The 14,981-nt window shown below is 52.8% G+C and overlaps 1 protein-coding gene and 1 long non-coding RNA gene across 4 annotated transcripts in view; both read right to left on the bottom strand.

Annotated features, from left to right (window-relative positions):
* GALNT18 (polypeptide N-acetylgalactosaminyltransferase 18) overlaps positions 1-3,172 on the bottom strand; it is a 353,053-nt gene extending 349,881 nt beyond the window's left edge. For 2 of the 3 annotated variants that reach the window (XM_089328724.1, XM_089328721.1), the window contains exon 1: positions 2,498-3,170. In XM_089328724.1, the coding sequence (XP_089184850.1) occupies positions 2,498-2,732 (235 nt within the window). In that variant the 5' untranslated portion in view covers positions 2,733-3,170. Of the gene's footprint in view, positions 1-2,497 lie in introns of all 3 variants that reach the window. The other variant, XM_008266222.5, reaches the window with a different exon arrangement.
* Positions 3,173-7,220: 4,048 nt separating this feature from the next.
* Positions 7,221-14,981, bottom strand: part of LOC127484385 (uncharacterized) — a 224,453-nt gene continuing 216,692 nt past the window's right edge. Inside the window, exons 4-5 of the long non-coding RNA XR_016231160.1 lie at positions 7,895-8,062; positions 7,221-7,586 (exon numbers count right to left, since the gene is read on the bottom strand). This is a non-coding gene — a long non-coding RNA (uncharacterized LOC127484385). The remainder of the gene's footprint in view (positions 7,587-7,894; positions 8,063-14,981) is intronic.

Here is a 14,981-nt window from a genome sequence, read left to right as displayed (position 1 = left end):
GCCCAAGCACTTGGGCCATCCTCCACTGCCCTCCTGGGCCACAGCAGCGAGCTGGACTGGAAGAGGAGCAGCCGGGACTAGAACCCAGCACCCATATGGGATGCCGGCACCGCAGGCGGAGGATTAACCAAGTGAGCCACGGCACCGGGCCCCTCCTTTTTATTATTGCCCCTTATTTGTCTCAGCTCAGCCAAGTAAACAGGATTATTCAAAAGGCTCTGCTGACTGAAGGACTTTGACAGCGGACTACACAGAATCAACCTCTATCACCGAGTACAGAAGTCTGGTATATGGTCCCTTTCCACCCTCTGCCTTCGAGAGCTGCCCTTGACCAGTCCCAGGGGCTCCTTATCTGTCTTTCTAAAATCCGGGTCACTGAGGGGGAGGGACGAGCACTCCAGCACCTTGCAGGGAGCTGTCAATCACTGCCACACCATCACAGCACAACCACCCAACTTCTGCCTCATTTGTGGTCTTTCCCAAGTCACTACCCCTTTCCCACCCACTTCCAGGCTGTGGGTTTGGCCTTTGTGTCCTGAGACTGTGGTCATTTCTGAACATCCACAGGAGCCATTGCACGCATACAAGAGAACTGGACCGGCACGCGTTTCACCGATCCTGCTCTTTTCTTACTCATCTCCTGAACAATACACAGTTAAAGGTTTCCTCGGAGAAAATCACAAAGGCTCCCTTTGAACTTCACCACCGCACTTGTTTTCACACAGAGCCTCATAAATTACGTGACACGATCCACAGCCAACATAATAGGGGCTCACCCTGGGAGAAGCTCACGGATTAACAACATCCCCTCAACACCGCCCAAAGCAGGACCCAGCCCACCCCCTCCCTGACCACACAGAAAAGCAGGAGAGAATCATTTCCCAGGAACACTTACACACAAGCGGAATCTGACCAGAAACCTCTCAAAACCTGTTGGCAAACTGCAGACATGGAAGGAGGGCATGGCCTTGTGCCTCCCGGGAACAGTCCCCCACCGCCCTGGGGCGGACACCCACTTCTGGAGCTGATGAACTGTGGATCTGGACCCAGGGCAGGGCGTGGGAAATGACAAGGAAGAGACAGCAGCTCCAGGCACCCACCGCAAGACAACCTGGACCAGATGGAGAGGGGGAGGCAGGTCTGAAGAAGAAAGTGGCATCGGTCTGCTCTCCTGGGGAAGTGTGTTCTTAACTCACATCCATCAGGGAGCAAAGCGGACCCAGACGGCTCCTCTGCTCCGACCCCAACCTGCCCTGGGAAGAAACTGTTCCACCACGGGGCAGGACACGCCAAATTCAGGCAGATCATCAGTCCCGACGGGGGCAAGGGCAGCGGGGCAAGGGTTGCAAGGCAGACAGCCACGTGTGGACGAGACAGGGCTGCTGGGGGAGTCAGCCTTCAGCGTGCCAAGCTCTGCCGTGGCTGCACGCAGTCTGGCGGGCCTGCCGGGTTCACAGGTGAACCAGCTTGGGCTCTGCCCCTAGGACGCTTACACACCGGAACACCGGGGAGCCGGGACGTGCAGAAAAAGCAGTGTGAACGTGAGAGGTGCGCGGGGCGCCGGCACCGGAGCTCGCGCGCAGAACGCCGCCTCTCGCCTCTCCCTCCCACGGCTCTTCAGATCCCGTCGCCTCAGAATCCAGAGCTCCGCATCCCGCCCTCCCTCTGGAACCCCGCGCTGGCCTGGAGCGCACCCACAGGGCGCAGCCTCTGACTCCTGGGCCGCCCCGCGCCAGTCGGTCCGACCTGCCCCGGCGGCTCGCTGGGCCTGGGAGTGAACTACCGGAGGGCTCGGCCTTCACTGGTCCCGGGCCGCTCCGCCGCGAAGGCGCAGCCCCGGGCGTGTTCTCCAGGTCCTGGGCGGAGGTGCCACCGCAGCAGACGGAGCTCCTGCCCTGGGCTTCTTCCCAGCCTTGACACCTGCTCCTGGAGAGGGGTCCTGGCCCCGCGGGCTGCGGTGCGGAACCACTTTGGGTTTAAGCAGCCTTCCAGCCACAGACACCCACCCACCCACCTACCCACACACACTGCGTTCCCAGTGGCACACGTCAGCCTTGCTGCGCTGGGGCAATGCAACCTCCCTGGCCCGGCTTGTCCCGCAGCCTGGGGGTCAGCGCTGGCATCTCGCCGGTCCCTGACAGTGGCCACACGAGTTCCTTTGCCTTGTGGCTCCTACACACTCACACTCACACACACTACGAGATGGACTCGCGTGCCATCCCGAGTGCCCGCGAGCAGCACCCTGGGACACGTGCGCAGCGCGCCCCCACAGCGACAGCTACCTGCACACACCCGCGGGCAGCTCCGCGCACGGCCACGGCCACGGACGGTCCCGTACGCCAACCAGAGCACACACGCAGCCCTACCACCACCACGCATCTGCCGTCCCGGGGCCCCGCGGTGGCCGGCTGCAGGCGCACCCGCCCCGGCGCACCCCGCGTGGCACTGGGCACTCCCCGGCCTCGTGGGCGGCCCAAGTTTCCCGGGACGCCGGTACCTTGGATGTGCTGCTTGATGACATTCTCCAGGTGGTCCAGTCGCTCAATGATCTTCAGAGTGTCCCCTTTGTCTTCCTCCAGCTTCTTTTCGGGAGCCGGCTCCTGCCCCCGCACATACACGCTGGCGATGTAGTTGGTGACCCAGCCCACGTAGAGCAGGCATATGATGTTGGTCATGCCGCTCAGGATCACGCAGGTGGACACCAAAGTTTTGGTCTTCCTGGTGCACACCATTCTGGGCTCCCTCCTCCATATAGAGCTCCCGGGGAACCCTCCTGGTCGCGCGCCCCGGACTCTCCTGCGCTCACACCCCCTAGCACGTCCGGGGCCGCCGGGCGCCCCAGCACCTGCGTCCCAAGGTCCTCCAAAGCCCGGCCCACTGGCTGCGGAGCCGCCGTGCCCAAGTTTGCAGCTCCCGCCGCTGCCCACCCGGACAGAGAGCTTGACAAAGAGAACGAGGTGGATTTTTCTTTAAATTAAAAATCCTGGAGCGGTCACGGGTGGCCGGCAGCCGCGAGCCCCGGCACGCGCGTCTGGGAAACTTTGTCACAGCCTGGGTCCGCGGCCGCGCCGCTTCCCATCGCCGGGCGCCGGCTGCCTCGGCGGTCCGACCGGCCCGCGCTGCTGAGAGGACGGCGGCGGCGGCGGCGGCGGCGGCAGCGGCGCGGCGGCGGGGCGAGCCGCGGCGCCGAGCGGCCCGGCCCCCTCCGAGCGACAAGCGCCGCCACCAATCGCGCTCCGGCTCCGGAGAGGGGCCGGGGCTGGGCGGCCGCCGACCAACGGGGAGGGCGCAAGGAGGCGGAGTCCGGCCCCCGGGCCCCACCTGCCAGCCGCCCCCGCCCCCCGCCCCCGAGGGGCGAGCCGGAGCCTCCGCCCGCGCCGGGCGGCGCCGCGCCCGCGCCGGCTGCCCGGGACCCGAAGCTGCTCGAGAGGGCGCGCCGCTGGGCCCGGCCCCTGGGTGGGCAGATTCCGCCTCGCGGGCCAGTTCCAGCTCGCGCCCTCGCCCCGGCCGCTGCGTTTCTCACGCAGGTCCCACCTGCCCACGCAGAGACCCATTTGCTAGTCATCCGGACGCAGGAGGCCAGCGAGCAGGGGCGGGACCTCTGGGCGTCCTCCCCTTCCTCGGCCTCCACCCTGTCCGCCGGCCTCTGGCCGCAGCTTCCCGATGTCTCCAGACTTGGCCACCGTCCGTCCGGGAGCCGACCCTCCAGGAATCTCTTAGCAGCACCGCTAAGCTGTCTCTGAGCAGCCCCTCTCCCACCTTCCGCAGCTTTTGCCCCATCTAGATTTTCATCGTTAAGTCTGCGCAGCTCCCAGAGCACAGCTGTGGGTCCTGCAACTCCAGGTGTCCTTCCCGGTGCACAGGACAGCTTTGCCCGGAAATGCCCCTGGGGCTGGGGGTGGAGAATTAGCTCTCTGTGAATGAACCTCGAGACCCCCGGGCCTGTGGTCACTGCTGCTGGGCAGGAGAGACCTATCCCTGATGGCACAGGGCACCTTGTGACTGTTGGTGGAGCAAGTGCTCGCTTCTGCTGAACACCCACCTCTCAGCACCCGAACAGAATTCTTTTTACAGGGACTTTTGAAATCACAGATTTGCTGCCTCTCGTTGCCTCTAAGTTGCCTTTTCCTGGCCTGGAGTGTCAAGGAGGCAGCCATGGTGGTAATCGCCGCGGCTCTCTCCAGTGCTCTGTTCTGGATTCCACTGAACCTGCCTTACAGAAGAGGGGAAGCTCCTTGTGTCGTGGTCTACCAAGGGACCCTCAAAGCAGTGCCTTGTTTTGGACATCTCCCCAAAGAGGCTGTGAACAGAAACACCAACTAAGGCTCCTGGGAGATCTCTCCCTGACCTCAGCTGGAGCACAGAGCAGCGGGCGTGGGCGTGGGCGAGGGCAGGAGAGGAATGTCTATGTGTGAGACACACAAGGAGAAGAGAGAAGGTGCACACGTTCAGGGGTGGGGGAAAAGCCAAAGCAGACAAACCCATCGCCTCCCCTAGGGACTGAAGCTGTCTCTCCCGTTCCTCTCTTCTGCAGATGCGAGTCAGCTCACAGAGGACACGTGGTCTCCAGTGCCTTCTGCATGGACAGACTCAGGAGCAGTGGGCTTGAGTACAGCTAACAGCCAAGGTGTGGCCCTTTCTGTTCTGCACCCTCTGCCAGGAGGGGCTCTGCGAGTTCATCTTCCCTCGAGATCTTTCAAGGTTAGACAAAGAGGAGGCAATGGTCACTCTTTACATTCTTAATTTTAAAAAAAAAAAGTTGCTTTTAAAAAATAAGTTTCAAGAAAAAAACAAAGTGGATTGTGCAACCTTAAATTTCTACTAGCTAGCTGCCCCTCTAGGATAATCTGTACAACAAAGGAAGGATCCTGAACAGCCTCTCCTCTCCTCTCAAGAGGCACAGGCTGAGCCGACCTGTCCAAAGAATACTCACTGGAGATGCAGCCACTCTCCTTCCTCCACTGTGTATTGTTCGTGAGATAAGCCTGGACACCTTTCCAAACATCAGAGGCTCAGTTTGTCCCATGCATCAAATAAAAGCCACAGCCTGCTAAAGGCCTGCTTGTGAGGATTAAATGAAGAGCACACACCTGGCAGGGCTGTGATTGGCACAGGACACGGAGTGGGTACACAGCATCACAGGATATGCTCCCTCCCTTCCTAGGTCACAGCTCGGCTCCATAAACCCCATCCTGGTGTTTAGCCATCCTTGGTGTTTCTACCAGTCATCTCCGATGTAACAGAAACTAATAGGGACTACTAAAGTGATTGGCAGCAGGGGGAGGGGCTCATCGCATCCTGGCTAGGTGGGCTGCAGCACGCCAGCTCCTGTTCATAATGTCTGTTTTCACCATCCGCAGTCCAGTGATCTGCCTGGGCTGATAGGAGATTCAACATGGATGGCTGGTTCCCTCCGGACACTGGCTGCCCTGGTACTCTCAGCTTGCCACTCAAGACCTCTGATCCCTCACTCAGACACAGAGGAAGTGAGAGGAGACACAGGACCTCAGCCACAAAGATTTTGCAGTCACAAGGTCAAAGGAGTGCGCCCTCATGCAGAAGGCCTGGTAAATCACACTTGAGTAGAGGTTCCTATCTTTGGCCATCAGTTCAATTACATTCCACCCAGCACAAAATTCTTGAGCTCCTGGGGTTCTGTCTGAATGACCAGTTGCCCGGGGCCCTGCCCAGTTTTGTCGCTATGTGGACATGATCTGAGTTTCCTGGTCTCAATATGGGCCTCTTTTCTGGGACTGGAAAATGGCTAAAGGCATCCATGGACCGTAACATGTTTTGTTTTTGTTTTTGTTTTTGTTTTTTTTTGACAGGCAGAGTGGACAGTGAGAGAAAGAGACAGAGAGAAAGGTCTTTGCCGTTGGTTCACCCTCCAATGGCTGCCACGGCTGGCGCGCTGCGGCCGGCGCACCGCGCTGATCCGAAGCCAGGAGCCAGGTGCTTCTCCTGGTCTCCCATGGGGTGCAGGACCCAAGTACTTGGGCCATCCTCCACTGCCTTCCCAGGCCACAGCAGAGAGCTGGCCTGGAAGAGGGGCAACCGGGACAGAATCCGGCGCCTCGACCGGGACTAGAACCCGGTGTGCCGGCGCCGCTAGGCGGAGGATTAGCCTAGTGAGCCGCGGCGCCGGCCCACATGTTTTTTGATTGTCAAGCTAGGTCACTGATCTAACTCCTGAGTGTTTCCTCACCTTCTCTGTAAGTAAATCCTTCCTCAAGGAGTCACCACACACACACACACACACACACACACACACACGCACACACAGACTGCAAAGTGAATTATTCTTCAGACTGACTCTGAGGTTTGGAATGTGAGTTCTCCTTGCGTTCCTGCCATCAGAGAAAGGCAAGGGCCTTAAAGAATGTACGGAAGAGGCTGGAGGGCCTGCTAGGGTCTTCCCAGTGCAGCCTTTGGACCTCACCCATCCTCTACACTGGGAGGCAGCTGTCCTGGTGAGATTCGGGGGTGAGCTGGTAGGACTTCTTACCCTTAGGGGCAGCCCTATCCATCCCACCACCACTCAGCCTTCATCCGGATTATCTGACATCAGTGGTGGGAAAGGTTAGTTATTACGTTGGGTCAGCTGCCAGACACATGCTGAGTGGGTACCCCAACCTCAGGGTGAAGGGACAGTGAGCCAATCTTGGCCATGGCTGGAGTCTACTCCTCAGAGAGGACTGTCTGTCAGTACCCACCAGATGGCAGCACCACGCAAAGCCTTGGGGCCCAAGGTACCAATCAGGACTGGGGGGCTCATGGAGAAAAACATGCCCTGAGAGTAGGAAGCTCCCTCCCTGGGCTGGCTGCGTGGGGAGCGAGGCTGCCCTAGTCCTAAGAGAACAGGGCATGGTGGAGACAGCATGTAGAGACAAAGTCTGCAGAGGTACAATAGGCCCAAGACTGGGCTCTGCCAAGCTGCAGGTCTGAGAGGGACAGTAAACAAAGACACGGTGTTTGTTTCATACCTGCCGTGTGCCAGGCCTGGGGATGTTCATGTATGGTCTCATCTGGGCACACATCCAGGAACTACTGTACTCACCAAATGATCTCAGGCAAGACACTGAATTGCTTGCTCTATGCCTCAGTTTCCTTATCTGCAAAATAGTGCTAATAAATGACAGCACCTACTTCATGGGGATGTTATGAGGACTGAATGGACCAGTGTATGTAAAGCTCACTGAAGGCACTCTCTCAGTATGGACTGGTTTTTTTTTTTTTTTTTAGATTTATTTATCTATTTGAAAGGCAGAGTTACACAGAGAGAGAAGGAGAGGCAGAGAGAGAGAGGGGTCTTCCATCTGCTGGTTCACTCCCCAGTTGACCACAATGGCCAGAGCTGTGCCAAGCTTCTTTCGGGTCTCCCACGTGGTGCAGGGGCCCAAGGGCTTGGGCCATCTTCTACTGCTATCCCAGGCCATAGCAGAGAGCTGGATTGGAAGTGGAGCAGCCGGGACTCAACCAGCACCCATATGGTCTGCTGGTAGTGCAGGCGGCAGCTTCACCCGCTACACCACAGCGCTGGCCCCCTTGACTGTTGCTATAATTACTATCTCAGTGCCCCAAAGTCCCTGAAAGGCAAACGGAGGGAGAGAAGACCAGCAGTGGGAACTTTCCTCTAACTGAAAGCTCTCCTTCTTTCACTTTATTCAAGGGCCCAAAGCAACTCCTGGCTGAGTCGTAGGGTGGATCCTAACAGAAATCCCCTGACTAGCCTCATCTAACCCTCTGTTCACTTATTCCTCCACTGAACTTTTCCTGAGGGCCTGTCCGTGCCAGACCCACTGCTGGGTACTGGTGATGTAGAGATGACTCTCAGGCCCACAGTGCTGCCCTCAAGGAGATCGTACTCGGTGGAGAAAGCCAAGCAGTAACTCACCACAGGGCAGTAGGATAAGCTCTCGTCCCGTCTCTTACATTAACAAGAAAGGAAAGGGTGCAAGCGGTTGATGGTTACACCTCAACAAATGGTCGCACAGCTTCTGAGCAGCTCCTCTTTCATTCAATGGCTGGACAGCACTGCTGAATAGACATTTCTTCTTTAGACCTGGAGAAAAATATTTGCAAGATATGTAACAGGGTAAGGACTGGCATCTAGAATACAAGTGAATAAGGAATCCATATAAGCCAATAACATAGATGGGCAAAGATACCCAAAAGAAAACATGGGCTGGGGTCAGCACTGTGGTGCAGCAAGTCAAGCTACTGCCTGCACTGCCAGCATCCCACACGGGCACGGGTTTGAGTGCCAGCTGCTCCAAGTCCAATCCAGCTCCCTGCTAGTTCACTTGAGAAAGCATCAGAAGATGGCCCAATTGTTTGGGCCTCCCACATGGGAGACCCAGATGAAACTCCTGGTCCTGGCTTCAGCCTGGCCCAGTGCTGGCCATTGTGGCCATCTGGGAAGTTAACCAACAGATGGAAGATCTGTCTCTTGATCTTTCTCTATAGTTCTGACTTTCAAAACAAATAAGTAAATCTTAAAAAATAATATGCATTGGAAAACTTCAGACATTAAAGATGAAGCACATAAGAATTTTAGAAGTTGGCCACTACCTCTAATCTTAGTTCTGAAAGTCCATGGTTAAGAATTGCATGCACATTTCTTCTCAGAGTTTAATATGTCTATGTTTCATCTGGAGATTTTCTTAGAATGCAGGTTCTGGGGCTGGTGTTGTGGCACAGGCAGTTAAGCCATGGCCTGAAGCATTAGCATCCCCTATGGGCGCTGGTTCGAGTCCTGGCTGCTCCACTTCTGATCCAGCTCCTTAATGTGCCTGGGAAAGCAGTGGAAGATGGCCCAAGTCCATGTGGGGGATCTAAATGAAGCTCCTGGCTTCAGCTTGGCCCAGTCCCGGCTGATGCAGCCATTTGGGGAGTGAACCAATAGATGGAAGATCTCTCTTTCTCTCTCTCACCCTCTCACTCTGTAACTCTGCCTTTCAAATAAGTAAAGAAAGAATGCCGGTTCTGATTCAGTGCATGTGAGATGGGCCTGGCATTATGTATTTCTAATGAGCACTCAAGTGATGCTGACATCACTGGTCCACAGACCACATTTTGAGTACAAAGTCATAGGGTAATGTGTATTTTTATTGTCATATTCCTTCTAAGTCATATTTCCAAAATGACTGTGTCAACAACACTCTCACCAGCAGAAGATGGGAGTACTTATTTCCCATGTGTTCTAATACTTTGAAATTAGAGCATTAATTTGTCAGTCTGAGAGGTGAACTATGGTATCTATGCCTAAAAATGCATTTCCAATTTTTAACAACTTTAAGCATCCTTTCGTGTGTTTATTGATGGCTTACACTTTCTCTTTGCTAAATTGTCTGCACATATTCTTTGCCCATCTTGTCTATTTAAAAATTATATTTATTTATTTGTGAGAGAGAGATAGAGAGAGGGAGAGGGAGAGGGAGAGAGAGAGAGAGAGAGAGAGAGAGAGAGAGATATCTTCCAACTGCTGCTGTACTCTCCAAATGGTTGCATTGGCTAGGGCTGGGCCAGGTCAAAGCCAGGAGTCTGGAACTGTCTAGTTCTCCCATGTGAGTAGCAAGGGCCCAAGCACTTGGGCCATCTTCTGATGCTTTCTCAAGTGAACTAGCAGGGAGCTGGATCAGAAATGGAGCAGCTGGGACATGAACCAGTGCTCACATGGGATGCTGACATCACAGGCAACAGCTTCACCCACTATAGCACAACACCAGCCCCAGTGCATATTTCTTAATGTACTAACTTTCAAAACTAGAATAGTTATCTAATCTAAAAAGGGATTCCTCTGGTTGTACTGGAATCTTCTTTGCATTGGTTGCAGTCCTGCTGACCTAGTCTTGCAACTCTTCTGGGATAATCACATCTACAAGCCCATGGCCACTGTAGCCTTCCACCATGGGCTCCAAGCATGTCACACCAAGTACAATGCAACCTTTGAAACTGGTGGTGATGAGTCTCATTGTCAGGAAAATGGTAATTCTGTATGGTTTATGGCCACAGAGAAGACAGCAATACTGTGGGAGGAACATTTCACTAAATGGATCAAATATTCATGCACATACACATAGAACATACCTGGGCTACTTGTGCTGCCTGAGTGGAGTTCCTACTGGAAAATAAGAGAAATCCTCACAGTCACCATGTAGTGACCAAGCACAGTCTAAGGTTCACTCAGAGCCACTGCTTATGGTTATATCTTTTACATACCAATGTTTTTGTAGAATTGTCTGCTTATACAGATGCAGTGAACGATTACAGAAAAGCTTCGGCTTCCTGTTCTTTATTCAGGGTGCTCAGTAGGAGGTGTGTTGTAGAGCACAGTGGTGATGCACTTGTAACCTCACAGTCCCACTGACTGGCTGTGTGGCTCTGAGTAAATTACTTCAGTTCTTGTATCTTGATTTCCTCGTCTGTAAGTGTGACATCTACCTCATGAGGTTGTCGTGAAGATGAATGAAATGCTATTTGTAAATCTGTGCACTGATTTAGGATAAGCACTTAACCAATGTTGGTTTTAATAGTACTTAATGCTTTTATTTAAATAGCAAATTGTGATATTTTTATCCCAATCCATTATTATATATATTATAAAGTATATACTCATATTTGTAACTTAGGGATGAATATATATATATATATTATGAATATCTTATTACTTAAAGGGATGAGTGTCAGTTTCCCTGACAAATTATCTAAGTAGAGGCAAGCACAACCACACAGAACGGTGGTGATGTGTCTTGTGAGACCAGCTAGACCTGGCGGCAGAGTAGGGATACTGGCCCTGTCCAACCCGTGGAGCACTGTTCACACATATCATCTTTCTCTTCACAACAACCCACGAAGTAAGCTGTCACTATGCCCATTTTATGGGAGAGCACACTGTATCGAATGTCAAGCACTCATGAGTAGAAGCGACAGAGGGCTCTGGCTCTGAGTCCAGCACTCCTTCCATATCTCCCCTCTCTCCCTGGTAACTGTTGAGAGACATCTGTGTTCAATGAGAGAATTACTGCTGATGAAAACTCACAAGTGAGAGACCTCTTGGAAATATCTGCATCTGCAAAGAAGTTGTTGAAAAGAGAAGAGCTGTCAAACCCTAATTGGATGTTGTCCCTTAAACAAGGAAAAGAACTATTAAATCCCCTTTTGGAAAGAGATAATCTGGTTGGCGAAGTAGAGGCCAGGCTCCCATTTCCCAAGCCCCCACAGATGGCAGAAGGAGAATCACAGATTTCCATGGGGCTTCAGTAAGGCAGGAAGCAGAGGAGCTGGGTGGTGAAATGTCCTCTTATTAGCTCCTTAGTTCTTGGTGGGGCATTTAGTGAGTGGTTAAGATGCTCCTTGGGATACCCACATCCCATAGCAGAATACCTGGGTTTGAGTCCTGGCTCCACTTGCAATCCAGCTTCCTAATGCAGACCCTGGGAGACAGCATGTGATGGCTCAAGTACTTGGGTCCCTGCCACCTACTGGGAGATGTGTTTGGAGTTCTGGGCTCCTGGCTTTTTAACCTGGCCCAGCTCCAGCTAATGTGGACATTTGGCTAGTGAGCCAACAATTGGCAGATCTCTTGCCCTCACTCTCACTCGTTCTCTTTCTCTGTCACTCTGCTTTTCAAATCAATATAAATAAAGACATAAAATTTAAAATAAAAGAGAAAATGCACGGAGGCCACCCTAATGCCCCGGCAGAAAGGGCAGAAAGTTCCGTCCTTTAGCTGCTCCCCAACACAGATTCCTCATTCCCAGAGCCTCAGGAAGTAGCAGAGGTACATGCAATGGATCACTGGTGGCTGTCAGGTGTGAGGAGAAGCAAGCGACCTTTCCAGGATTGTTATTTGATGGTCTGGGGGCATTTTTTGTCCATAAGTATGTTGTGTGCTTTGCCACCAGCCAGATGGTAAATGAAATATTCAGCAGACACACGAACTTCTCATAACGGTGAGGTGACTGGCTTGTTCAGAACAGAGTGATTTCTGCAGAAAGCACAAATTGCAAGTGGCAAGAAACAGCTGGAAGACAGTCAACAATCTGCTGCCTCTGTCAGAGCCAGAGACCAGAGCTTGGGGACAGCTTGCATTGCAGCAGGCCTCAGAGCCACTCCTCTGAGAGCTGTGGAGTTTGTCATCAAAGAACCCAGATAAACTTGGTTTCAAGACAAATGGCAGATGCCAAAAGTACAAAGTACTCCAGTGAATGATTCTAAGTAAAACAGTCTTACAGGTGTCAGTGGAAGGGCTGATGTGGTGGGATGTATTTACAGAGACTCGTGGAGTCACTTTCCAGACAGAGGACAAATCTAGGTATTGGGTAAGATGTTCACTGCCTATAGGCTCCCTCACCCAAGCATTTGCAAACATGGTAAGAGAGCTGAGAGGCTCCTAAATAGAATCTTTAAGACCCCATGTCCCTAAGCTGTTTAGCAGATAGGGCCAGTTCCGTGCTGTTCCACCCTAATGTCATCGCAGAGTCCCCAGCATCTATTCAATGGGTCCAGCACTCTAAGGTCCCGGCATTCACAAAGCTTATTTCTTTAGACCTTAATAATGTCCTTGTTTGTGATGTTGTATTCTGAAGCCAAAATACAACAATACAGAGGCATTATTTTCCAATAAATTATCAAAAAGTGTCTCACTTCCTACTCACTCTTTAGCCAGATAATCATCTGCACAACAGCTCTCGGGAACGTTGCAGTTATCACCATGCTGCTGAACACAGGGCATTCTCAGTCTCCATCTTCGTCAACCTCTCAGCTGCTCTGAACACCCTGAAGATGCTCCTCCAGCCCATTCTCTAGCACCTGGGACAATATGCTCTCCTGAATTCCCTCTTGCCTCTCCCTCCTGCCAACCTATCTTCTTGTAGCTGCCATTAAGTGGTGTAGCTCCTCAGGCTTCCATCCTAGTCTCTGCTCTTCTTACTGTGTTGTCTCCAGCCTTAACCCATTCCACCTACACTCAAACCATCATCATAAAAGATGATCCCAGCCAAGTATCTCCTCCAAACTCCGCACTTGTACGTCCAGTTGTCTGCTAATGTCACTCCTTATATGACACAAAACATCTCAAAGTCAAAACTGCAAAACCAAACTCATGAGCCTTCCCCTTTCTATACCCTCGCAAATATGGACCCTTTTTTGTGTCTCCGTGAGTGATAGCGACCATACTGTTGTGCAAACCGGAAGCTCAGAAGTTATCCTTGGCCATTCCTCCCTTCTGCTCTGCATGTCCGATCCATGAGCCAGGTGCTCATTACATATGTCCGAGTTCTACCTACATCTCCTTGCTCTCTGCCGTGACCCTCGCCTCTCACCTGGACTACGACTACAACCTTAGTCCACTGGCTCTGAGATGGCAAAAATGGATCTCTGATGTTTATAATAATAATCTAGGAACCAACAACATTTAATAAAACCATGTTTAAATCATATATTATCTGATGGTATCAGAGAATAATAGACATCAAATGTAAGAATTACTCTTTTGTTTCAGTTTGAATGACAATAGTCCTAATATACTTTTTTTAAAAAAAGAGAAGAAAAGTAAAACACATTATTCTCATATGATTAGATACACTGAGAACTCTGAGTAAGTGTGGTTTACCAAGCTGCTGAATTTATATGATTAATAAGTGAAAATCAATTGTGCTTTTACACTCCAAAGAACAATTAGAAAACTACCAAAAGCACTTGTCATAGCAACAAAAACACACGTATAATTGAAGCTAGGAAAAGTTGTGCAAGAGACACACAGTTCTAGTGGTCATGCTTCCAATGGCCATAGCTCCCCGTGGGAATGTCATTAACTAGGTAAAAAGCTGGGGGCCGGAACAGGCTTCTCAGACCCACCCGGTTACCTTCTATGGAAGATTTTTTCTGAACTGTCCTCCCCTGTGGAATCCAAATGTGTCAGGCAGGTAGCTCAGTGCAGGCTGACAATCTAGGACGGTTGGAGGAGGCAACAGATGCTTCCAAATCCTTTGAGAATTGAGGCCCACAGAACCTCTCCCTTCAGACAGGATTTTCCCACTCTGGCCTCCTAGATCTTAACCAATTAAGAGCTGAGAAAGCTTTCCTCTCTATGCTGTTAACTGTGCTAACGAGAGCAGCAAAGTCAGATGCCTCGAGTAGTGGTTTCCTGGGAGTCTTGCCCTGGCTGCGCTCCTGGAAGGTACTTCTGGCCACCTGAGTCAGACACACGGATGCGACCGGGGGCTGTGTCGGAGTCGCCATCTGTGCAAGGTCGAGCACCCCTGCTCAGACACGATGGAGTGTGCCTGAGTGGAGGGGGCTGAGGGTGCCGATCCTTCTGGAGCAAATCCAAGTCTGTATAGAGCCAGGAGCCTTCCACACTCCTCAGCTAAGCCATGGCCACATGGTGGGGGGAGGAGGCAGCTCAGGGGCCTGGGCCATGGCTACGCTGATAGAATCGCACCGTCAAGGGATCACTTAGTCCCGGTGCTTCTCTGGGGAGGCTCCCTAGCAGCACGACCCTAAAGGACCGCAGTGACCTAGGAGAGGCTTCAGCCCGGCTTCTAAAGGAGGCGCTTGGTTGCCATGGGCCCTGTGGCCTCCACACGTCGGCCCGCCGGGGCTCGCCGACGCCCCCTCACGTCGGCCCAGGTTCTGCCAAGGCTTGCTGAGGGAGCTTTTGGCCCCGCTCCAGTCCCTGGGCTCCAGCAGCCCTGGGACGGCCACTTCCACGCAGAGCAGCAGGCTCCAGGCTTCCTCAGCCGACTGGGACATTTCCAACAACTCACAGCGCTGCCGGGAACGAGGAGCCACTCTTTCCTCTCTCCCGACTTTTTAAACAAGGGTTCTCAAACGCCGCACTTTGCGGGTGCTGGTTTAAGTGAATCACCATTGATCCCAAACAGCAGCCTGAAGTGAGAGACGCCACGGAAGTAGGGTTACCTGCCTTAGCGCTGAAGAGCCTCACCCTGCTGAGCCAGTTGGGTTCATCTGCTTAT

The sequence above is a fragment of the Oryctolagus cuniculus genome, chromosome 1 (assembly GCF_051225735.1).
Source record: "Oryctolagus cuniculus isolate XC-2025 breed Fujian yellow rabbit chromosome 1, ASM5122573v1, whole genome shotgun sequence".
In the NCBI taxonomy this organism is placed as follows: domain Eukaryota; kingdom Metazoa; phylum Chordata; class Mammalia; order Lagomorpha; family Leporidae; genus Oryctolagus; species Oryctolagus cuniculus.
This window is presented reverse-complemented; position numbering and strand designations above follow the sequence as displayed.